This window comes from Lissotriton helveticus, chromosome 9, assembly GCF_964261635.1.
Source record: "Lissotriton helveticus chromosome 9, aLisHel1.1, whole genome shotgun sequence".
NCBI classification, from domain to species: Eukaryota; Metazoa; Chordata; class Amphibia; order Caudata; family Salamandridae; genus Lissotriton; species Lissotriton helveticus.
Window position 1 is genome coordinate 917119782 of NC_136070.1, and position 26206 is coordinate 917145987.

The 26206-nt window shown below is 43.1% G+C and overlaps 1 protein-coding gene across 1 annotated transcript in view; it reads right to left on the minus strand.

Moving 5' to 3' along the window:
* The window catches only part of RYR1 (ryanodine receptor 1), a 1073089-nt gene that overhangs the window by 937727 nt on the left and 109156 nt on the right, over positions 1 to 26206 (minus strand). The window contains exon 2 of the mRNA XM_078661091.1: positions 12024 to 12143. Coding sequence (XP_078517217.1) covers positions 12024 to 12143 — 120 coding nt within the window. The remainder of the gene's footprint in view (positions 1 to 12023; positions 12144 to 26206) is intronic.

Here is a 26206-nt window from a genome sequence, read left to right on the forward strand (position 1 = left end):
AGATGGGGTTCCCCTGGGTGAAATGCCGAAACTGGTCCAGAATGCTTGTTTTCGGTCCAGGGAGGAACTTACTTGGTAGTTCGGGCTGGACTGTTCCCATGAGGTGCAGGGTCAAGATTGATTTGCATATGGCTGGGTCCAAACTGGGGTGGCGTGGTGAGCAAAACCATAATGGATTTAACCCAGATCTCTTGACTGGGGGTGAATGTTTTGATTTGTTCTGCATTCCGTCCATCAATTGTGTGTCTTTTGCTTTCTCGCCCTAAGTGCGCCGGGTAAGCATAGACGTGGGGCCCGGGCTCACTGTGCCAAAACAGGTCCCAGGATGCTTGTTTCCAGTCCGGGGAGGACATGGTTTGGAAGTTCGGGCTGGACTGTACCAGGAGGTTCAGGGTCAAGACTGATTTGCAAATGGCAGGGTCCAAACTGGGGTGGTGAGGAGGTCAAAAAACGATCGATTAAACCCAGATCTGTTCAGCATTCTATCCATCATCTGTTCTTTTTGCAATTTTCTTGTCCAACCCATTTGGTGCCTACAGCCTGTAACCGGGGCCTCATGACTAGGTGTAGCTGGCAGTTGGTCTTAGTGTATTGCTCCCAGACAGTGAGATAAAGAGGGAATAGATGCTGGCAGGATGGGCCATTTCTGACTTGATGCAGGTGAGGAGTTGTCACCTACCACACTTGCACATCACAAAGACTCTGCTTCAGCACACTCTCAAATGGGTTTACACCAGTCTATTGTGCCATAAGATGAGCAGAAGCCAGGGCAGGGTGGCAGGAAATTCCAAGCACCTCTGGGTGTGGAAACTTTTAGAAACCTCTCCTACTTCAAAGATGGCAACAAGTATAAATACTCTTATATAAATAGCAAATACAAAAACTCCTTAGTACACTCCTGGACCTGTGCATACTACAGAAGAAGAAAGCTGTGATGCACTGGTGCTTGAGGCTGGTCCTGTTTGCTGAGAAGAAGAAGGAAGTCTGGACCTGTACCCTTCATCCAAGGCTGAAGTGGCTTCATGGGTAAGCTGACTGACCTTCTGTTCTTACGTACATGGACCTAACAAGTGCTCCAGAGGGCTCCCTGCATCTGCATAGCTGACCTACTGTCTGGACCTGCAGCTGCACCTTCCTGAGCCATGCTGGCCTCTGCTAAAGTGAGTGCCCGATCCCCTAGAGGTGCCCCTCTGGTCCAGGACCATTGATGTGGCGTCAGATGAACTCCTTCTCAAAGAAAAGGAGACATCCTTAAGTGTTGGGCTCTGTGTGACCATAAGCGGGCCTGTTTGCATTAAGCTATTGTCATCCACGTCGACCGCTAACGCGAAGCTACAGTGAACCCAACTCTTTGCGCTACAACGACCGTCAGCGAAGACTGGCAATGTAAGATCTTAACTTCAAGCTACAGCACAGACAGCTCATTCACGCCGACGCAAATCTCCAGCAATGACCATCGATGACGCTAAACAGGAGCTTTGCGCTACTGCGACAACCATCTGCAACGCCTGGCCTACTCTTTCCGCTACTGTGACAACAAACCGCAATACTCTCCTTGCCACTCGCGGCCCAATCCACCGTGAACCAGACTCTTCGCGGTAGACTTTCAAATGTAACTTTGTCAGCCGGACTAACTTGCTCCCTGTATCCAGCCTGTACTCCATCACGGTCAGCCTGAACTTGCGACTCTCACCCGGTCTAGCACAACTAGATACCTGTGAGTGGCGCTTTGTGCTTTTGGGAGCTATTCCTACCACAAATCTTTAAAATTACATATCTCCGGTTCTACATATTGGATTTTTGTAGATCTGGTGGCAAATAATTCATAATACTTTATTCTGATGTCCTACATTGGTGTGGGATTTTTCTGTTGTTGTGTTTTCACTATAATAATGTTTTAAGTACTGCGTGAATGGTTTACACATTGCCTTTAAATTAGCCCTGTCTGCTTTTGTGCCAAGCTACCAGAGGGCTAAGCACAGGTTAATTTGGGGTTCGCTTGTGTTTCACCCTAACAAGAATTGTGGTTGGTGCTTGAGTAGGGTTTCACACCTCTCAACCAGAAGCCCAATTACAGAACACTTCAAGGAAACAAATCAACCACTGTTGCAAGAACTGGCTCGGTAGAGTTCAGCAAGAGCTTTCTGTATAAAAGTGAATACCCACCAGGAGGACTTGCAAATGGCAGACGTGGCTGTATACATCCAATTACATTTACATAAGGGCTCTTCGCTTCGTACACCCTTTGACTTGCTGCCACCTTCAAATCCATCAATACAGAATCAATCAATCGATGATCTTATAAAAAGCGCCTACTCACCCGTGAGGGTCTCAAGGAGCTGAGTGCTGAGTTTTTCACTGCAAAAGCCTCATTTGTGTGCTGAACAACCAAACTGCCTGCCGCTGTCAATTTTTAACAGCGCATCCAATTTTATCACTGATGAAAAAGTCCCTCAATTCAGTGGAGAGCCTCTGTAAAGGGCCTTACCACACTAAGCTGGTAATCCTGCCATTCCATAGAGGCCCTTTCCTCCCTCATCTGGGACTTCTAACCTTGTGTGGAAAGTAAACCAGAGACGCAGGTCACATTTGAGCTGTTTATTCTTTTGGCAACTGATTTTTCATCTGAAAGCATACTTGTTTCAGAGAGCGAGAACACTTTATAGAGACATATAATTTTTACTGCAGAGCACATATATTTCGGTAACTGGGCTAGCATATCAGCTCTGTTACCACCCTCCCTTTCGATAATAGCCTCCATTGATAATTTGGTCAGATTGGGAGAGTTCTTAGCTCCACATCATAATCCAAGGAAGAAGAACAGCTTAGATCGTAATGGTTTCTATGTCCGGATGACGATCATATGTGATTTCATGGTAACACAAATTCATAGAATATCAGTTCTGAGGAACCATTTCTTCTAAAGAGTTTAATCACAGTTTTTTTGATGAATGACATTTACCATTTGGTGGAAAAAATTTGAAGAATCGCCTTTTTTCAAAGTTGCCTTTTACATGCTTTTTAAGAGGTACATCAATCAATCACCATTTTTATAGAGCACAGCTGCATCCTAGGAGGTGCCCCGGCGCTGAAGCGTACAATTGACAATCCATACATCCATTGCAGATGAATATGAAGGGAAACGCTTTTATCAAAGAGAAAGGTTTTCAGTTATTTTTTTAAATGTTATATAGAGGCATCTCTACGCAGATTAATTGGGAGTGTATTCCACAGCTTTGCTGTCAATACTGTGAAGCATCTTCCTCCTTGCCTTCTCTTCACAACTTTTGGGACATGAAGCAGTAGAAGGTGGTTTGATCTGAACGTTCTCCATTGCTGATATGCGCACAGTCTTTTCCTCAGATATGCAGGGCCCTGTCCAGAGAAAGCTCTAAAAGCCAGTGTTAGAGCTTTAGACTTGATCCAATTTATCACAAGTAGCCAATAAAGTTGCTTCAGGTGAGGAGATATGGCCTGCCTACATGGGACTCTACAGATCAGACAAGCTGCTGCATTCTGCACGATCTGAAGTCTGTTGATTAGGAAAGAAGGGAGTCCCAGATACAGGTTGTTTGAGTAGTCCAGCCGAGAGTTGACCAAGCTGTGAACCACAGTCTTACGAGTCTCTTCTGGAATCAGGTGCAACATTTTCTTTAGGGATCTGAGTTTGATAAGACAAGTGGATAAGACCTGTTTGATTTGTTTGGAAAAAGAGAGCCTTAAGTCAAAGATGACTCACAGATATCTCGTATGGTCTAGATCTTCTGGCCACCAAAGATTCGGAGGAGAGCAGGTACCAAAGAAGAAAATTTCAGTTTTATCTGAGTTCAATTTTAGAGAATTGTCATTTATCCAGCCTGCGACTTCTTTGAGGCATTCTTTAAATTTAATCAAGGGTGAGTCTAAGTTTTCCTGAAAGAATATCAGGAGCTGCGTGTCATCCACATAGGACACCCCTGGCACACCCCCAAGCTTCAATCAACTGAGCCAAGGGGGCTAGGTAAAGATTAAAGGGTGTAGGTCTTAATGCCAAGCTCTGCGGAACTCAAGATAGTATGGGCCTTGGGGAGGATGGAAACGGCTGAAGGTGGACTCTCTATGATCTACTTTGTAGAAACAACCTCAACCAAGAAAAGGTTTTCCTTTGAATACCTGCCCTCTTGATTCTCTCTAAGAGGGTTGCATGAGAGTCTGTGTCAAATGCTGCCGATAGGTCTAAATGAACCACCTTCGCTGCAATTCCACCATCAATTCCAGGACTTCCAGTAAGACTGTCTCAGTGCTCACTCCTTAATGTGTGTCATGCAACAGGCCATTAGATTCAGAAAAGGCAGAAAGTTGCATATTAATCAGTTTTCTCGCTATTTTTACAGTTGGAGGCAAGAGGGAAATTGGTCTGAAGTTGCTTAATATGATAGGCTGTAGGTTTTTTCAACAGCGGTCAAAGAAAGGCTTGTTTTCCTTCTGATAGAAAGAGACCTATTTCTAAAAATTTATTCAGAATTCTGTTGAAAACCTGATTAAAAGTAGGGGGAATCAATTTTAAAATTCTAAGTCGAGATGAGACAGCTGGTGATCTCGATTTGCATCTCTTTAGTTCTTCCAGAGCAATTTCCTCAGGAATATCAAGGATGTTTGCTAGTTAATATTTGTGGGTGGTAAGCAAGTTTGTCCAAGTCTCTGTTCCAAAATTTGCCGGGAATATAGCTTAGATCTTTTTAATCTTGTTTATCAGAAAATAAAGATAGGTCGTCACACAGTTCTCTACTAGGTCTAAAATTGCCATTGACAGCCTCCGGAGAAAGAAAAAAGTGAACAACTTTTGATACTTCCCGAAAAGGGTGAGGCGCCATCAAAATTCATGTGGTAAAATATTCTCTCTGCACTTCATGGCCAGCTTGGCGGAAATTTCTCAGAGCTTCCTTGTATTGGGCCTTTGCTTACAATCCATATGAATTTCTCCAGCCCTGTTCTAGCTTTTTACAGTGCCTTTTTTTCTCCCTCATTTCAGGCGAGAACCAGGAGGCTGAAGGTTTGGTCCTTTTTACTCTTAGAGGTTTAAATGGTGCTGCCACGTCCAAGGCATCCGTAACCCATTTATTAAACTTGGCCACATCCGTATACAGACTCCCGGTTAAGTGAGGAGTAATGGATTGTAACTTGTGTGAAAGAGACGTCCCTGTGATTTTGTGCCATGCTCTGGAGAAGGATGGGGGAAGAGAAAAGTGATCAGACCAAATAAGACATTTTGCTGGAGAAAGCTGTAGGTCATCAATATTTGACAAAATCAGGTCAAGGATGTGCCCTGCCTTATGTGTGGGGGTTTTAACACATTGCTGAAGGTTTAGGCCTGCTTAAGTAGTATTAAGATGTGCTGCTTGTGAGCATTTGTGGTCATCCATGTGTAAATTAAAATAACCAAGAACTGTGAAATTTGCATTTGGCAGAGACAGTTGGGCAAACAAATCAAAGAGTTTAGCAAGGCCATTATTTGAGCAGACCGGAGGCCTATATAGCAGGATGCCAGAGAAGGAAAAAGAGGGAGCTAATTAAAAACTGAAACTGAACCCTGAACACAATCTTTGTTCTCTTGTAGGGTGGAGGTGCCCTCAAAGGTACCCCTGAATTTAACAGCGACCCGCCCCCTATTTATTTACCATCGCAAGACATGTTTCTGTTAAAAACATGAAGTCCCAAATATTGTCGGACAGCACAGTGAACACCTCAAAAGAGTGTTTGGATAGAGATTTAAAGTTAACGAGACAGGCTCTGTATGTCATTCCCTTATCCAGCAGAGATGCACACCAACACCTGGTGACTTATTATTCTTGAAATGCATTTGGCCAGCAGGCTGCCGCTGGACGATCTCCGGACACAGATGGGTGCAGACAGGCTTGCCTTTGGAACGCCAGTGGCGCACCTGCTGGGCGTCCAGGACATACTCATCTTATATCTGGCCAGAGATTGGGAAAAGAGGAGGAGGGTTGCCCTGTGCACCCAACCAGTAGAGCGGTGACTAAGATGGTGTCTCAGTGGTGGTGCAGAATAGGAGTAAAAATGGCCCTCCTCCCTGAAGTACTTGTTACAACAGCTTGCATTATGTGCAAATTCGCAATTTAAAAACAGATTGATACAGATTTATATGCAAATTGGCAATTTTAAAAATAAAAAGAACACAACACTTCAATTCAGTAGTTTAACACCTTTGGTTTACATGCTGCGGTCTTGAAAATGGGTTCTTCCTCCTGTTTTTTTTTATACAAAGCATGCATGTGGTTTTTTTCCCTCTAAGAGCTTTCCCATTCCATGTCTTGCACTTAGTGCTGTTTCATTTTTGTTTGTTTTTTTATACTTTACTGGTGCAGGGAGTTACCTTCCCTCCCCCAAGCCCTCTTAATTTTTCTATAGCTTTTTTTCGCTCACTTTCCTTATATCTCCCTACAAACCCTTTGTCCTCCTGCTTCTTTCTTTTGAGACAGGAACTCCCAATACTACCTTTCACCCAATTTTAGAATGTTTTTATTTTTCACCTCCTTATGATACTCCTTTTTTACACATGTGTTATAGGGACCACTTCTATACTGTAATTTTTCCTCAGAAACATTTTATTTATTGCACCAACTTGCCCCTTTAATAACTGTTAAAATTAAAGATATGTTGCTATCTGGGATTTGCTACCAGTCTACATTGTTTAAAAGAAAGTTTTTTTCTTTGTAAGTAATCTAATAATATATGTTTAACTGTCCTTGTATTTTTCTCTTATTGTGTTTGGACAGTACGCATTTATATCAATTTGTTTTTCTACCATTCCGTTTTTTCAATTAATTCAGGTCTCTGATGTGGGTTCTCAGATATGGGTTTCGCTTGATTTATTTTTGTATGAATTTTAATACTTTCTAACTCACCACTTCACTGTGACCATTTCACATTCAATTTTATTTACTCATAATTTCTTTTTAGACGTGCATTTAAAAAAAAATCTAATTTATTTCTACAAATCACTGATAAACAACAATCTCTACATGTATGTTGAAGATCATGCCAGATGATAAGCTGAGGGAAGAAATAGACATTTTACCCATGCTAACAATATATAACACATATTCATATCCTTAAACTTTGTATGGATGCATAAAAAGTCAGAAAGATAGGATGTCACAAATGCATTGTGATAGCAAGGCATGGTGATGAGCCTGCCTCGTTAAATGATCCCACTTATTCCTCACAGAATTCATTGCCAGTCACTGATCCTCTACCGACAATTGAACAAATAATACATTGGTCCATCTGGGTATTTACTCTTACAGGAAACCTTTCTATGGAAGGAGGAGAAAACTGCTATTTTACAACGCTGTCTTCTCTGGTACAACAAGACTATTCTTGCATAATCAATTCACTTAACCTAGTCGACTGGGGCTAACTCACAGTTTGCTGATCAGTCATTGATTTTCCGAATTGGGAATGTATGGCTTGAGCTGATTTTTGAGAGTCTGGCACCGCAGTTCCATCACTCAAGGCATACGATGACTCATTTAACTGTTCAAGCTCACCCCGGAACAACATAATTGTTACTATCAGCATTATGTAACTTGCTCTAAAATAAGGCAGCAGGCTGGTTTGAAAGAACTACGACATCCTGGTACTTAACAACACCCAAGAAAAGCAAGAGAAGGAACTAGAAACAAATAAAAACAAATATAAAGAAAACAAAATTATGTTAACAGCCCCAATAAAATACATATTTTCTATTTACAGAGTGAGCTCTTTGTGCTCAGAGCGAGACACCCCTATGTGATTCTACCCTGACACCACCAAGATGTATTGCTAGATTACTGTATACCACCTGAAAAAACCCTACCTAATTTGGAAGTCATTGATGTACTCACAAACCAAGCAGAAATGAAACCTATCTCCTCTGTTGGTCAGATGGAAAGAAGGTAGATTCAGAGTTACTGGTTGCTACTGGTGACACTACATGTTATTGTGATGTCACTGGTTGATGTCACCTGCTTGTGAGGAAAATCTCGCTCACTGTTGAGTGGCAGAAGAAAAGACCTATAGAATGTTAGCCTCTGTGCCTTATATTGAATTCCTTGCAAACTAGAAGTTGTGGGCAGGGAAGGCAGGTTGACATGGACGATAATCCCTAGGTACAAACGGTTAAGGATAATAATCTGTGAATGCTTGGAGATCCTAGGATAATTTAAATGATGGGGCAATGGATAATACACCATGAGCGTCAGAACATTATGATGATCCACGAGTGCGGAGGCACAGGTAGTTGGAGTATGAATAATTGTCCATAGGAGCTATGGCATTGGGATAATCCATAGGTGACAAAGTCATGAATGATTCACTCTGAATCTTGTGCTGTGGGTGATAACCATTGCGTACTGAGCATCATAGCTGGGAATTGCTGTGTGCCTAGTGGTAGAGCATGTTTGGTCATGGAATAATCACTGAGTGCTTGGGCTCATGGCTCCATTTCCTGGGTAACAGGTTCATGTGTTGTATTAATGGGTGCTGTACTCATTGATCCAACTTCGTGGGTACTTCATAGTCATGGGTAAGGGTTCATGAGAGTGGTGATTGTGGTTTATATTATTTCTAGACAGCCTGAAGGCCTTCCTGAAGTCTCTTGAGTTCAACACTGACACCTGCGAAGCCCCTTGCATTAAACTTTCGAGCATGGTCAGCCTCATTCACAAAAACTGCCTAACCTTGGAGGCGAAGGGTCCTGTTGAGGCTCAAAGAAAGCATGACCTGCCCAAGTTAGGGCAACTCGCATATCACCGACAGTGTCTGCTTGACATGTGACAGGACCTTCCACACCCAAATCGGACTACTCGGTCATCTTCGGATGCATAGAGCCCAGTCAACCAATCAGAGAAATATCGAGGTCTTCATCGACAACAATGGACAAACATCATCATTATGTCTAAAGTGCTGGGGCGATTTGGTTACATTTGCTCAGTCTTATAGAGCCAAAAGTTGTATTTCTTGGTGTAGAAGAATCACGGAACACATATTTCTAATGGAGGAATCTAGTTGGTTGAGTTTCTTAGATTCTTCTGGGGGAAAAGGGTGTAATATTCTGTAACCTAGGTGATGGGGTTATGGGTCATAGTTTCTTGAATCTGGGATCAGGTGTAACATTTTCTGTTCAGAACACAGCCACTATTACTGGGGTCATGGGTCGCTTTGTGGGTGATATGGGTAAAGCACTGTACTTAAGAGTTTATATAATATTATTAATATATCATTAATTATATTTCTTGAGTACAATAAAGTGATGGATTTCATTTTCAGTGTCTTTGGGTCATGGATCGTATTTAATTTGTGTGCTTGGGACAGGGATTCAGATTTCCTGAGATCTTAGAATGTATTTCATTAGTGCTGAAGGAATGAATGAACGAGTAGACATCTAAAGCACTCACTAAAAAACGACAATATGGGTTCTGCAGAGTTATGGATTGTAGTTGCTGGGTGCAATAGTGCCATGAATGAAACATCCTGGTTGCTGGATGCTTATGGTCTTTATCTTCTGGGGGACATGAAATTATCTATATGGGTGCTGTGGACTAGGGTGTCATGGGTTATATTTTCGCAATAAAGAAAAAAAAAAAATGTGCGTTCATATAACAAACTCCAGGTACTAAAGTTATAACTTATACATTTTCTTGCAATATGGCAGAGTCATGGGTTGCAGTTCCTGGATGATGGGGCATGAATAGTTTTTCATATGTGCAAGGCTGACACTGGTTGTCATCATTTGCATTTTGTTGATGCGCAGGATCATCAATTCCATCTTCTTGCAATATCGAAGGGCCTATATTTCCTGAGTGCTTGGAAAATAGATTGCACTTGCTAAGGAAACACTGATTGCAATTCCTGGGTGCCTGAAAGATTTTGAACGTTACTTCCTAGTTGCTGGAAGTCCAGCAGTTATTTACTTGAGTCAAGGGAGCTAAAGATTGTATGTCATGGGTGGAGGGGCCTCTTGTTATCTTTTCCGGGTGTTGGGGCACAAGGATTGCATGTAGACATTGGAGGATCATGGAATTAGCTAGTGTTGAAAGTTTCAGCGACTGTATATCATGGGTGCTCAAGAACAGAGATCTTGTTTCCTGGATGCAGGAGGTTCATGAGTTATATATCCTCAGTGCTGGGAAGGCTGCTTTGCTTCTGGTAGGAAGTGTCACTTGTGATAGAAGTCCCTGTCATTTATGTTTGTCGAGTTTACGAGTCTGCATGCGTAGCCCTAAATTGTGGAAAGCCCGCCCAGAACAGCTGAGACAGTGTCCTTCGCTGACAATTTTTCGAAAAAATTTGAAGACCTGGTTGTTCTGAGGTAATAGCTCTGACTGTACAAGATCTGACATGGCTACCGATGGAAACCCCTAATTGGGTAGCTGAGCGCATTATAAACTATGTTAATAATAATAATAGTGTTTGTCTACTGTACTAAATATATTGAGATTTACTGAGATGTCTGTGGAATTCAAGCAGGAATGCTCTACAAGTTATCAAGAGTCTACATAGGGACAGATTTACATTGCAGGGTGCACATCTGAAACAACGGAGACTATTTGAATCTAGACACAAAAGAAAGTGGCTTCCCTGTGGTAAAGTATAGAGGAATATGAAAGTTTATTATTCCTAGGTTTAATACAATAAATGTTATTGTACATGAACTGAAATGTATATTAAATAATTATTAATTAATTACATTATATTTAATTTGAAAAATCCCATCTTCAGTAAAATTGTTATTTTTATTTGATATGTTACAATTTATTAAAGTTATACATGAAAATAGTTATACTAAATGTAGTTTGTGAATTTGTCCCATAGATTACAATGTATTACATGTGTTGACACATAATACATCTTTGCATTTTTGGATCAATGAACAGGCTTTTTGGACAGTTAAGTTATGTACCGCAGGATACAAGGAGATTTGGAATGATCAAAAAGCAGAGATTTCGAGTTCTAAAAAATGGGGTTCGGAGTCTATTTGAATTCAGAAAAGGAGTGATACCCCTCATCTCGTTAACAAAGGTGTTTCAGGGCAGCGGGAAGGGGGTGAAACATAATGGGGCATTGGGGTATGAGGTGTTTTAGTTCTGTAGCAGGCAGATGTTAGCAGAACATAGTGTTTGACAATGAGCGTGTCATGAGCTTGAGGCACATGGATATTCATAAATAGATGTCTCTGAACACAAGAATGAGTACTTTGCAATGAGAATAGTATTTTGCGACAGGCCATTCTGATTGGTATCAGCGGGATTTGAAATGTGATTGACGAGGGTATTGTACAATATCCTTGTTGTGAAATTAATGTTTTGACTAAGGGGGAGTAGGAATATTGAGGGAGATCACTTAGTACTCTATTTAAATAATCAAGTTTACTCATGACTACTGTATTAATTTGGGACTTGCTCCTTCTGAATAAGGGGAATCGTTTATTTTAACAATGCTGAGTTGAAATCTCGCTGGAGTGGCTGAGGAAGATTTAAATCAAGGGAGGAGTGACCAGGTATCAGAAGAGAATGAGATGGGCGAAGTAAGAGCAAAGAGATGGTGATACTTGTAAGTAGACTAATCACATTTTTGAGCAAATTAGTACAAGCGATTGGAAGACCATCCAGTGACTGATAGTTGAGATATAGTTGGAGATTCTAGATTTGTGGGTGTGCATCAATGAGGGAAAGGAAAGAGAAATATGTGTATCTTTAGTATATAAGTGATAAGAAAAGGAAGAAATAGACCACGTGTGACGCTGTAAGAGGAGAAAAGGAGAGCTCCATGAATTGATATTCAGGGGATGGCAACCATGAGATAGAATGATCAGGCTGGGAAAGTGTACAGCACCAAGAGATGAGAATCAGTTGGAGAAGTAAGAGGAAACTAATTCCCAGTGAGGCTTATTGTAACTTGGTTTACTGGCACAGTAAGATGGCTGACACTGTGAAAGGGTGTGGAAAGGCCATGGAGGGTCAGCAAGGACGAAATATAATTACCTTTGCGTTTGATGTGTATTCCAAATAGCAAAGTCGGTTCCCGAAGCCCTCTGCTCCCATACACATCTTCAGATGCTCCTTCTGGATGGTGGCACTGCATTGTAGTACAACTTCGTCTTCCTGTTGAGAAAAGAGAGGCAGAAAATGAGTCATCATGAAGTAAGACACTGAGAGGAGATCAAGCAGTACGAGTGAGAGAAACATAGATGAGGTTTGCATAGCAGACAATGAGCCATTAGAACAACAACAACAACAAAGGAGCTTATAAAGCGCCTGGTGACGCCATCACGGCGTGTCCCCGCGCTGTGGAGAGAAAGTCAAGACCAGAGAAGGGAATTACAGGGAAAACAGGTGGGTTTTTAAGCTTTTCCTGAAGGCGGTCTCCGAGTCCGCTAGTCTAATCTCCATAGGGAGAGCGTTCCATTCCCTAGCAGCCATAGCCCGGAAGGAACGGCCACCCATTCTGGCTTTCCTGATACGGGGTATTTTGAGCAGGCCAGTTCCCCCAGAGCGGAGAGCTCTATTGGGCTCATAGGGAATAGCTAGGTCATTCATGTAAGGAGGAGCTTTTTGGGAGATGATCCTATGGCACATTAAGAGTGCTTTAAAGAGAACTCTTTTTTTTATAGGTAGCCAGTGGAGAGTATCTAGAGCAGGTTTGGAGGGTGCTCTCTTGGGAAGTCTAAGAACTAGGCGTGCTGCTGTATTTTGGAGGACTTGAAGTCTCCTGATGTTGTTTTGAGTTGTTCCAAGCAGAAGCACATTCCCATAATCTATCCTAGAGGTCACTAGAGCCTGTGTCATAGTGCGCCTAGCTTCAAGGGGAAGGAGATCAAGGGTGCGGTTCAGGGTCTTCATGACCCCATAGCATTTTCCGACCACCTTGTTCACGTGACAGTCATAGGATAGTTTGGGGTCAACCCAAATCCCCAGATTCTTGGCCGCTTCACAGGGGGTGGGTAACGGCCCCAGACACGAAGGCCACCACTCCTTGGTCCAGCTCGTATCCCTACCTCCCATGACCAGAACCTCTGTTTTCGAGCCATTGAGCTTCAGGCAGTGTTGGGTCATCCAACCTGCCAGAGCCTGCATGCAAGATTTAAAGTTATTTGCAGAAGCAGAGGGGGCTTGGGATAGGGAGATGAGAAGTTGGGTATCGTCGGCATATGAAACTAATTCAATGCCGAACGATTGAACCACTTCAGCCAAAGGGGCCATATACAGGTTGAACAGGGTAGGGCTCAGGGCAGAGCCCTGAGGTACCCCCTGTTCCAAGGCAATGCTTTCAGAGAGAAAAGCGCCTCTCTGAACCTGGAAGCAGCGATTGGTGAGGAAGGCTTTAAGCCAGCCCAATGCTTCCTGGATGACCCCGGCTTTGTTCAGACACTGTAGCAAGATGGAGTGTGCCACAGTGTCGAACGCCGCACTAAGGTCCAGCATTATAAGTGCCATAGTCTGTCCTTCATCTACACCTGCCCGTAGGGTTTCGGTCGCTCTCAGAATAGCATTGCAGGTTCTCTATAGACCTTAATATGAATTTAAAAGCATTTCCATAGAAGGTGAAAGTCTAGTTTGGTTTTGTTGGGTGTGCGGTCGGTAATGTATGTCAGTTTTAAAGACTACTGGGCTTTATACTGGATAAGAATAGATGGGTGGCACAAACACGTACATATTGCCTTCACTGATACAGATGGCTGTTGCCCTGCAAATGTATACGTGTTGAGAAGTTACCATGGTAGTAAGTAGTATTAGGTGACTTCGTAGAGAATTAATTATATATTTGTACTTTGTTGGGTCTAACTTCACAATTCTGTCTCAACGTGTGCTATTGTAAGGTGTTGTATAGTATGCATTTGTGTGCAGTGCAGTTCTGGACGCATTATTATTCACCTAGGTGGATTATCTGTACTGTGTTGGAAATGTGTGCAATGATCTGTCGAACCTGTACTATTGGATGTTGGCTGCGTGACAAACAAGGTGATATTATATGTGTCTGGCTTGAAAGGCAATTGTGAATATTCTAACAAATTATCAGGAAATCTACTATACGTGCCTAGATGTATTTCCTCATTCTTGCATTTCCTCATTTTAGTATAGCTATTCATGACATTTTGGGGATATTGTATAAACGCTTCTTTGCATGAATGGAGGAGTGTTTCAGACATAGTATGTGATGTATGCTTGCGGCGCAGATTTTCAACTAGAGCAACTAACTGCTAGGAAATGCAGTTTATGAGAAAGTCATGTATTGAGTGAGGAATGGACCAAGTTAGCAGCCATGATGAGGTTCAATCTAATAGTTACACCTGCATGAGCCAGAGGGCTATGAATGACCATGGTGTACATTTAGTCCATAGGGATGACCCTTGCAGATAGGCTAGATGGAGATACTAACTTTTAGACGTTCAGCACTCCCACTGAAGTATGCACTTACATGTAACTGGTGGGATTGGGATTAACTGTGCATTTCTTATTGCCATCGATTCATAGAAATAGTAGATTGTGACATACTGAGGTGAAGAGATAGAATGGGATACACAGCTTGCATAATGCAGGTGGTGTGTATGCTTGTCCAGACTGGGAAACCCACACAGTGTAGACAGTATTTTTGTATGCAGATCTTATGAAGATACTAAGCAAGACTGCTGCAATCATGTGGGTTCCACTGATATGCTGCTAGAATATGGGAGTCCTTGCCAAGCGGTAGATAGGTGGATGATCACTGTACGGGGTAAGCAATTGATGCGGTATAGGATCCTTATACTCTTACGTTGCCTAGTTTGTCTTCACACTCCCTGGTAGGAGTCTCAGGGAACATGAGAAGATGCTGCTGTCAATACAAGGAACATGCAGCACAAGAGGCATCTTTTCTATTAGTAATAAATAGGCACTGTAGTATGGACAAGGAATGGGAGTGGATGCTTCTCATTGGAACCTTGTGAGGGAAAGAAGTGCTTTATCATCAGTTTACATCCCAACCAGGGACACAAATCATTATTAAAACAATCCATTCAGGAGATATTGGCAGAAGGCAATGGGTCTCTTACAAAGGGAGGAGGCCCGAACCTCAAACTACATGATAAGCTCGACCCATCCATCCAGACACCGGGTAGAATTGCTGTTTTCTCTGATAGAAGATAATGGCTAACAGAGGTGGGTTTACTTGATAGCGGGTGGGTTACACACACGGGAGGAATGGACTTATTGCATCACTCTGTCTTATGCGAAAATAGACCTGTTTTTATTAGGTCAGGAAAGTACACATAACATAATCAAGGTAGACCATGGAGTCATATCTCTATCACATCACACACCAGTTGCAGGCTTGTTAGGGTGGGACACAACTGAAAAGGGAGACTCCTGATTGGACATATAATACTCAATTATTCAAAGATAGAGTCATTGGAGAAACTATTTGATCCCACGTTAAGGCGTTTTCACTGCACAATGATGCAGGTGAATGATGACTTCCGATAGTATAGCATAAGCTGAAAGCTCTAATCGGGGGTATCTATATAGTGGAGGGATCTAGACTTAGCAAAATCCAAGAACGTATATTACTAGAACTAACGAAGAAACTCCATAAACTAGAAATCCTGCACTCGAAAACTATGTCTGAACAGATATAGAGACATACTTTGAACATCAGAGGGGGTTATGCCTCCTAGAACTAAGCAAAGTAGAATACTCCCTGAACAAGATAAAACAACATTTCTATGTAGGGAATAAAGCAGGGAGATTACTTGCCTCCAAGTTAAGAAAACACCATACTGAATCCCAGATCATGTCCATTATAGACGAGACGGGATGATAAAAGGGAGGCGTTTATACTGTATTACCAAACCTTCTGTAGAGTTAAACAGGCAAAGGTGTTTGGATAGCTACAAGAGGTGAGCTTTTCCAACCTTAAACCAGATCAGATAAAATCACTAAATGGCCCTTTGTACACTGAGGAAATCATGAAAGTTCAAGCAATTCTGGCTGATATGGGGTGTTACCCCGAAACCGGTCCCAGGATGCTTGTTTCCAGTCCAGGTTGAACCAGTCTTGACCCTGTTCCCGATAGGAACAGTCCAGCCCGGTTTGCATATGGCTGAGTCGAAACTGGGGTGGTGTAGTGAGCAAAATAACAATGGATTTAACCAAGATCTCTTGACTGGGGTGAATGTTTGATTCACTCAGCATTCCGTCCATCATTTGTTGCCGCAGCACTAGTGGGCCTGCAGCACTTATTGAACCACCCACTTAAGTGGTCCCTTAAAACATGTCTCATGCCCGCCATTGTAGTCTGTGTGTAGTTTTAAACTGCCAAGTCACCCCTGGCAAAAAGAAATCCCTTGCCAGGCTTAAAACTCACTTTAAATGCATATAAATCACCCATAGGGTAGGCCCTAAACAGCCAATAGGGCAGTGTGTATTGTATTGAAAATATTGGACATCTGCTTTTAAGATTTACTCATCCTGGCTGTGAAAAACTCCCAAATTCGTTTTTCACTACTGTGAGGCCTAACTCTCCTATAGTTACATTATTACGTAATAACGTTTGCTTGGGAGCAGTAGAAATCCAATGTTTGGTGTCCCAAGAAATTATCATTTAAAATCCTCTTCAATGATATAGTCGGATTTTAAGTCACAATTCTGAAAATGACACTTTTAGAAAGTTAAAAGAAAAGATGTTAGACACAATGCTCAACAAATCAAACTTTCACCCCCAGTGAAATATCTGGGTTAATTCATAGCTTTTTGCTCAGCACGCCATTCTACTTTACTCAGCCATACGTAAATCAGTCTTGACCCTGCTCCCCATGAAAACTGTCCAGCCTGAACTGCCAGGCCAGTGGGTCCCTTGCTCGCTGAGCCACTGGCTTGGCAGTTCGGGCTGGACTGTTCCCATGAGGAGCAGGGTCAAGACTGATTTACAAATGGCTGGGTTCAAACTGGGGTGGCATAGTAAGCAAAAGAACAATGGATTAAACCCAGATCTTCTGACTGGGGATGAGCAGCTGAAAAGTGTCAGCACTCCACCCATCATCTTGTTGTGTTTACTTTACAAAAGTTGCCATTTTCTTGTCTTAATCATTGGGTGCCTGTTTCCTGGGTCACATGACTAGGTGTAGTTGACAGTTGTCCTCTGCATATTCCTCCTAGAAAGCCACACAATAAAGGGACTGGGTGTTGTCTAGATGGGCCATCACATCGGGATGGGAGAGGTGATCTGTGCACAGCCCCGCTTGCACTTCAAAGACACTGCCTCCCCATACACACAAAGAACTTCACACTAGCCTATTCTGCCCTCAAACAGCCTGGGACCATGGCAGAGATGCTTGAAATTATGCTGTGTTTACCCTGTGTGGCCATGGGTATGCCCCAACGTGGGTCCCTTGCTTGCTGTGCCACTGGATTCAAGCTAACCTGGCTGATTAGGGTTAATGCACCAAAGCCGGTCCCAGGATACTTGTTTCCGGTCCAGGGAGGATCTGGCATGGCACTTCATGCTGGACTGTTCCCATGAGGAGCAGGGTCAAGACTGATTTGCATATGGCTGGGTTCAAACTGGGGTGGCAGAGTGAGCAAAAGAACAATGGATCAAATCCAGATCTCTTGACTGCGGGTGAGTGGAGGAAAGGTTTCAGCACTCCGTCCATCATCTTGTTGTGTTTACTTTAAGAAAGTTGGCATTTTCTTGTCCTAATCATTTGGTGCCTGTTTCCTGGGTCACATGACTAGGTGTAGTTGGCAGTTGGCCTCTGTGTATTCCTCCTAGATAGCCACACAATAAAGGGACTGAGTGTTGGCCAGATGGAGGATGGTAGGAGTGATCAGTGCACAGCCCCACTTGCACTTCAAAGACACTGCCTCACCATACACACAAAGAACTTCACACTAGCCTATTGTGCCCTCAAACAGCCTGGGACCAGGGCTGAGAGGCTTGAAATTCCAGACACTTCTGTAGGGTGGAAAACTCCAAACATCTCTTCCTCCTCAAAGCTGGCATCAGGTATAAAACTAGGACCCTAGGACCAAATCTTCACTTAACTTCTAAAACTGTGGAAGAACTCTCAGAGGACTGCCCTAAAGCCTGTGGCCTGCCGCCTTCTGCCTGCTGCCCGAAGCCTGCCTTGTTCCCTCAGAGGACTGCCCTTCTGCTTGAGGCCTGCTTTCCTGCTTGAGCACAAGACTTCCAGAGTGACTCTAAGGGCTGGTTGGCTGGCCTCGTCATCAGAGTCTCAGGGACAGAAAAGGCTACAACCATCTTGAACCCACACCTGTACCCAGCCTGAATGAGAAGTGAACTTCCAAGTGGTGCACCTCCAGTCCCGGAGCCTTGAAAGTGGTGCTGAAGGTGCTTAGAGAGTCCAAATCCAAAACCTGGGACTTAAAAAATGTAAGTGAAAAAGTGATCTGTGACGCACAGGAGAAGATACCGGGACATACCTGCTAACTGATCTGTCCAAGGTCCATTGCCGGTCGGCCTAAATTCAAGCCAGCTTTCGCTCCATTATTCTCCGCAGTAGCAACCCCTGTTCAGCGGTTACTCACTAAAAGGGGTATCCGGTCTCAAGGAGCCCTCATCGGCTACAGCCTGTATCTTCAGCCAGCTGGAGATTTTTTACTTCAAGAAACAAGACTAAGTGCGAATGCAGAAATCTTCACTGTTACTTCGTTCTGTGGCTCCCCGAAGATCAGTGGCATAGCTGGAGGGGGGCGGTGTGGGCTGACTGCCCCTGGTGGCATGAGTTTTGGGGGCAGCGGCCTGCCTCCCTCCCCCTGCTCTTACCTGCGGTCGTCGCGGCCGCAAGAATCGACAGTAACACTCTCCTCGACCCCCTCTTTTCAATCAGGCTGCCGCGGGCAGCAAATGCAGGGGCCGCCACGGGCCGCCTAAGGCCTAGCTACGTCTCTGCCGAAGATGCCGCCTCCTCCACAGACACCGCCGTCTCCCTTGGCCAGATGAACTCCACCTTCTCATATATTCTTCTTAAAAATTCTTCTAAGTCCGTAGGTAATCGGAGACCGGGCCAAACCCACTTTCTGTATCCAAACCGTGCTCCCTTATGGTCGGCCATAATGTACGACTTTGACCCACTCTCGCTTCATAGTTTAAGCGCTATTTTTCACTTTAAACTTTAAAAATTCTTAACTCCGGCTCTACTGATTACATTTTTGTCATTTTCATGTCAATTTATTACAATGTAATATATTTTTCTAAATTAGTGCAGGATTTTGCGTACTTTACACATTGTCCCGAAGTTAAGCCTGACTGCTTTCATGTCAAGCTACCACAAGGTTAAGAGCAGGTTATTTTAGTGAGTTTTTGTGGTTCACCCTGACAAGGATTGTGGCTGTTGCTTGGGTAGGGTTTCACCCCCCTCAACCAACAACCCAATGTCTCACATTGCATAATTATATTTTAACAACTAAAATTACCAGCATTATCCATGTTCCCTATTTATCACATCTTCAAGCTGCTTTCTGGCAAATTAGTTTCAATGGGAAGGCGAGGAAGAAAGGGACTTTGAACAGGAGTGAAAAGAAGGGTAGATGACAAGTGTATGGAGGATGTTGCAGCAATGAGGGGTGACGAGTTAGTTTGAAAGACAAACTCCAGACTAAAACTGTGCAAGTAAAGCAGAAGCCCGCTGCCATCCAGTCAGGTAATGATAGCTCAGTGTTATTAACTCATTGTTGGGTGTTACGTAAAACCTGTGAGAAAGCATGACTCTAAGGTTTCCTGGTACAGTTGATATGCCTATTCACTGCCTGGAATGTCGGCAATGTGCAGCCTGTACGCTGGAAAGTGATACGTAGCTTTCTGTATGGCCATAGGCATAGTGGTGGTTCAGAGCAAATGCTGTCTCGCTGCATCTAAGAATAGATGAATCTAAGATTAGCTGTTGTGTTTGTTGCCTAGTAATGCGGTTTACTGTTATCTATCCCATGTCACTAATAACCATTTGGTGGCAACTGTTTACACTGCTTACATGTGTAGAGGCATTTCAGACCACAAAGCTAGCTGGAGGAGTAATAGCGGGCCACATTCTCAAACTATTGCACATGCAATTCTAAGCGTCATTTAGGAGTGCAAAACACTTTCAATTTCAGAAAGGTTGGTTTTCCACTTGTAAATCGATGTACTCACATGGAGGTATCCATTGAGTAAATCTACTCTTGTCGTTTAGGAATGGGTATTTCAGGCAGGGAATGGCCTTGAAGATGTTAGTAATCATAAGCCATTTTCTCCCCATCCCTTCCTAGAAATAGTTAAAGATTTACTCCTGTCAATAACACTGGTGAAGGTGAAAGGGAAGAGGTTTCTCCGCGGGGAATAATATTTTTACTGTAGTGAAAAAAGAAACACGTTAGGCAGTTCATATGGACTTGGTGTTTTTTGCAAGCAAGAATATATTTGTCTGGTTAGCCTGTGAAAAAGAAGTTCTCATTGAACGTGGAAAAATGCTTCTGAAGTGGATTTTCATTTGTCACCAACACAGTTTTGTGAACTGTTATCAGTATAGTTGAACTCAGTTGTATGTCTTACTATCAATATTTAAAATATAAATATTGAGATCTAAATATGGTTTACAAAAATATCTTTTCCACCTGATGTAGATTTTCTATCCAATGTAAGTATGTTTTGGTATTTCTAAAGCACAAACCTAGCTGGCTAGTGATGGAGCACTGTTTAGGGGGCAAGCCCCAAATGGTATTCATATGGGGAGGAGACAGGGGGAAGATGTACAGCTAGAGCAAGGGGTGAAAACTCAACCTAATTGAGGTAGTGTACCGTGAAGAGGAGCGTTTTCTATTTTGTTTGTCGTTGGAGAAGGGTTGGTGGTGATCCGATGTCAGAGGGGATGTTGTTCCAAATTCTGAGAAGGCTTGTTTTCTTGTTTCCTCGTTCCTGGAGTGTGTAGTCTTCCATCTGGAGATGTTGGAGCTCTTCGTCTCTCGTTGACCTCTAGATATTGTTAGTTTGTTATCTAGGTAGACAGAGGTCCTGGTGAAGAAAGCCATATAACTAATGCAGCTCATCTTGAAGATAACCCATGCTTGCAGAGGGAGAAAGTGTTGATCCTTTAGCTCCAGGTTGATGTGGTTGGATTTCTTCAGTACCTGCTGAGCCATGCGACTGTGTAAAGAAAGTCATTTAGGGGAGCAAGGGTGGTCTCTGGGATGCTGTTGAGAACCGTGGTGGCTGGCAGGGAACGGGGCTGGCGGGGGTGAGGGGGAACGCATTTTTTAAAAACCAATTACCCCTCCATCCAACTCTGTCTCTCCTCCGCCGTTGCTTCCTGTCGAGTCCCGGAAGCACACAGGCTCCCCTAGATTGGTCTCAATGCCTTGGTTCAGTGCTCAAATGGGGACAGGGAGCCTTTGCATGTTCCCCACCAGGGTTTGTATTACAGCCTGGTGGGGAACATGCAAAGTGTGCATGACTGTTTGGCAGGCCAAGACGACCGACCAAAGCGTCATGCGCACTTAAGAGTGTGCATGAACCATTCCTCCCAGGCTCTGACACCAGCCCCGCCCTGCCCCACCCTAAATTAGCCCCACAGCGAAGAAAAATTCAATTATAATTATGAGAATATCATTTTATTTGTTCCTGCACTGAGAGCAGTAGGGCGATGGTCCTCCGCCTTAGCGGAGGAGCCATCCCTGGTTGAGAAGGGAGCTACATCCATCTCGGTGAGAGAGGACTAGGGTTTAAACTGTTATAATGAAGTTCTCTATTGAGAGAAAATATTTAACTTTGTTCAGAAGAGAGTTGGGACCAGGCTGTTTTGGTATTTTTTTTAAATATGTTTTTGGGTGAGAGTGTCAAGTCAAAGGTTACTCAGAGGGATTTGGTCTGCTCTGTCAGCTGGAATATGAAGATTTTTAGGTAGAAGTTGGAGAGCCATAACTGAATCAGAGAATGTTTTGGACTGTTGGCAAACAGATAGAATTCTGTCTTCATGGAGTTTAGCATCAGGTACTTTCTTGACATCCATGTGTGGAGCTGTTCAGGACAAACTTTGAGTTTGTATATGCTAATGCTGTGAAGATTTTGAGACAGAGATGGGTGTTGGCAGCATACTGGTGGATCTTCGTGTTGCTCTCTGTAACAATGGCTCCCCCTGGTTCCAGACAAAGGTTGAAAATAATTGGTGACAGGAGGAACCATGGTAGTCTACACAGGTGACAAGAAGAGTCCAGGAACTGGTAGCACTGAATGAGTTGCTGTTGATTTGTGAGGTAGTATGTGAACCATTGTAGGATTGTGCCAGTAAAGCCTATGCATGTTTTCAGGGTGTGTATCAAGGATGGATGTTCAACAGTGTCAAAAACTCTAAAGAGGTTGAGAAGGACCTGGAGGCAGGAGTCATTTTTTGTCTAGTGGGGTGATATTGGCCAATGCAGCAGTATTTTGTAAACAATATTCAGGACACTATATTATTGTCAAATTATATTTAGGCCACAATATTCTGGTACCATACTCTACACCCATGCACATTTTCTTGTTTCTTTTACACTGAGGCCAAGAGCACACTATATTTAAACATTAAATAAATGTAAATATTGCAATCGCAATGAGTATAGTAATCCAGGTGGTGATATGAACACAATGTTTGCAAACCTTTTAAAGTCCAACATTCCTCCTCCTAAATTTGGGCCAGTAAAGTGGTGTAACAAGTTGTAGAAAAACACAGATGGGCGACATGAGCAAAATCCATATAGTCCTTCAAATACAGATTTCGCTTACACCCACGTGTCAATGAGAGGTCAATTTTGTAAAGAGTTCACACCCTAAGTCCTTTTCTTGATCCCAAAAGTGCAGTATCCTCAATCTGGCCAACCTCAGCTAGTTTAGATAGAGCCTCATGCTCTTGCTAGACTGGCTTCCTACACTTGCCGGGATGAAATCTCAAACTGTTGGTTGGTTACTACCTTGACAATCAAGGATGTTAACGTCTATCTCAAACCACCCTACACCCTCTCCTAATCACCCAGTTTCAATAATTTATTAAAGGCCCTGGAGACTTTTGCTGCGTTTTATGTTAATACCATGGTATACTTCTGCACTCCTTAAGTTTCCTCTCTTACATTTTCATTCATTTAATCTTTATTTCGGTCAACATATAACCATAAAAGATACAATTTTTAAAAAACATTATATTTTTCAATACTTCCTCCATAATTTCACATGTAATCAGAAGCGGGTAGGACGCAAAGGACGGGGCATCCATCTTAATTCTACTATACAATTTAAAATACACAGCCTCAGCTTCGCCATAAAACCTATCTAGTCCTTAAATAACATTAAAAAACATGCTGTCCATCTATTTACAAAATTAAAAACCTTCACATCATTAAAGATATACAATAGTACATTTTCACTTCCAAGGTACTTTTCTGTGCTGCGAGGTGTAATACAGCCTTACAATTGTGCATTATGGTATAGCAGAAAGTGTTGGGGCACCCTACAAAGAGATTATAAAATGGGATAAAGCAGCTACAGAAGAGATGCTCCTCGAGTTGCGTACAGACTCATGAAGGTGCCCAGAAGCTGTTTAAGCAATTAGTGCAAAGAAAAGGTGAGAAATTTCCCTGTGAGGCAGGACGTGTGAAAGTGCATTTTCATAGTTTAATGGCGACCAGAAAGAGAACACCTAAGTCCTCATATTAAGATTGAAATCAGACCACATTGGGTTAAGAAAAAACGCAAAACTTTCAGTTTTGTATTTGAGAATCTCTACTTTGGCTTCTACAAGTTGCCTTTTTTTCTGGTTCCAAGAAGCTTTGCGAAAGGTGTGCTCTATAAAAACTAGTTACTATAACAATAACATTACCCAAACCAAAAAGTGGGAAAGGCAATGCGATACCAGGAACTATAGTACAAAGTAAACAACACTACCAAATATTCACCAAGGTCCTTTGTCACAATGTTGACATTCCCCAACAGCACCACCTGCCAGAATCAGTATGAAGAAATCCAGATTCAGAAAGAAGCATCTCTCAGGATCCTAAACTTAGCACTAAAGAACCGTTGGGTATACCTCTGTGAGAAATAGAAGGATAGATACAAACTAGAACCCTACATCTTACTTGCCACTCAAGACTTGTTACTTGCAGAATACTGATAGTTGTCTGAAACCAACCTACATGGATATGCTCGCCAAATATAGACTGAGAGACCATTCATTTGAAACAGAGGCATGATGACACAAAGCTTGATGAGACACTTCAATTCCCAAACCAAAAGAGGCCAAAACATTTCAAGAATGCCTCTTGGGTTAAACAGAGACCCCCAGCACCCACTTAACAAAGGCCACTCCCATGTCCACAAACAAATCTGTTCAGCAAAGGTGGAAGACTTCCTGGGAAAATGTTGGATGCATAACACTGTCGCCCATGGTGAGAGAGGCTACCAAAAACAGTGTGAGGGCATCAACCTATTTGTATTTTCAAGTGACTCACTAGACAAGTCACACCGGATGTATGTCAGCCCAACGCGATCTTTTAGATCGCGGTACTTAACTACACGGTTATTACAACGCACACGACTTGCGTTGGAGGGCGCGGATTGAGGAATATTATAATTTTATATTCCAACACGAGTCCACGTAACAGTGGGGTAGGTGTTGGAATATAAAATTAAAATTTTCCTTAACCAACAGCGCCATCCAGCGCAAGTCGTAGTAATGACTTGCGTTGTAATGGCAGCGTGGTATAGGTCGTGCGGTGTAAATACTGCATTGTAAACGACGTTTACCGACACACCTGATGAGAAACACGGCACTACCCATGAAGCTGTCTGGACTATCTGGTAAACAATTGTAATTTAGGCTTCACTTTAAAAACCATGGTTTCGTCCTCATTAGCATTGGGGCTGGCTGCGTTGGGACGAGACAGTCTCGTCCTTAGCCCTCATGTGGGTTCTACACAGCCTACGTATTTACCATGCCAATGTTGTAAACCTACCCCGGTTTGTTTGGCGCCCATGGTGAAACGCCCCTAGCATGGTGTGCGCTTTGGAAGTGCTGAATGAGGCGTGTGGCACGAGAAATAAAGGTTTATGACGGACACAGAGCTCTAGAGGACAGGGGACTGGCCTCACGCATTTTTATACAACTGTCCTGATTCACCATAAATAAAGTATCAAGTTGAAGAAGAGTGAAAGCCCACCCTCCTTCCTCCACGCCAACCCAAAGCTGTTCGCTCTCATGACTTCTCACCTCCCCAGCCTCTCACCAGAATGGCTATTCAGCAGTTCTAAGGTTGCTCTGTCCCCGCACCTGTTTCTGTCCATCAGAAGGAGTATTTGAGTGATGTGCCCAAGGGCCCCGCCCTATATGGACAAGAGTCCTAAGAGGCTTCAAAGCACTGAAAGCCACCGCAGGCCAGGAATCATCATACTGGCAACAGAAATCAAACGCGTGGGAGCGCCAAGATTTAAAGAAACATTAAAGTTATGCTACTGTCTGCATTAATGTGCACCGACTGAGAAACCGGGGCAGTGTCATACTAGGTAGATGGTAAGTGGCAAATCATATAATTGTAGAAAACGGACATCACGGAGACTCCAACAGTGTGAACTGCTTTATTTTAAAACAATTATAATATTTTATGTATTAAGGCAAATAGAGATTAGTTCTCAGACTGTGCCTTTTGGTAAATTATCAAAGGATTCAGTGAATCAGAAACCTGCCTTGGCTACAGGCGTTACTGGTTTTGATTCTGCATGAGGGATGAATGGTAACTGTTATGACATCACAGTGAAGTGTGGGTTATTTGCCTAAGGGCAAACAGTAGATCAACCTGGATGGTTCTGCAGCAGGCTGAAGGCTCCAATCCTCATCTGTGTGCACACCTGACCCTTGTATTGCTCTTCTGGATATGTAGGCACTAAAACAGGGATCTCCTGGTTCTCTGGAAGCAAGGTGCACATCACTCAAATTCTCGTGCACGACTGGCTTTGTGGATGGATGGTAGTGCAATGCATTTTACATCTGTCCCTCGAGGGCTGCACATGGATTGTAGAGATGTGCACTTCTGGCTCTGGGCATTGATGTGAATGGGGCGCATTTCTGGTCGAATGATAGTGCAGAGTACTGGTCTGGTAGATAGGTGGTAGTGTAGTGCACTTCTGGCTAGATGGAAGTGCAGTGCATTTGTGCAATTCTCGTTGTGTGTATGGATGC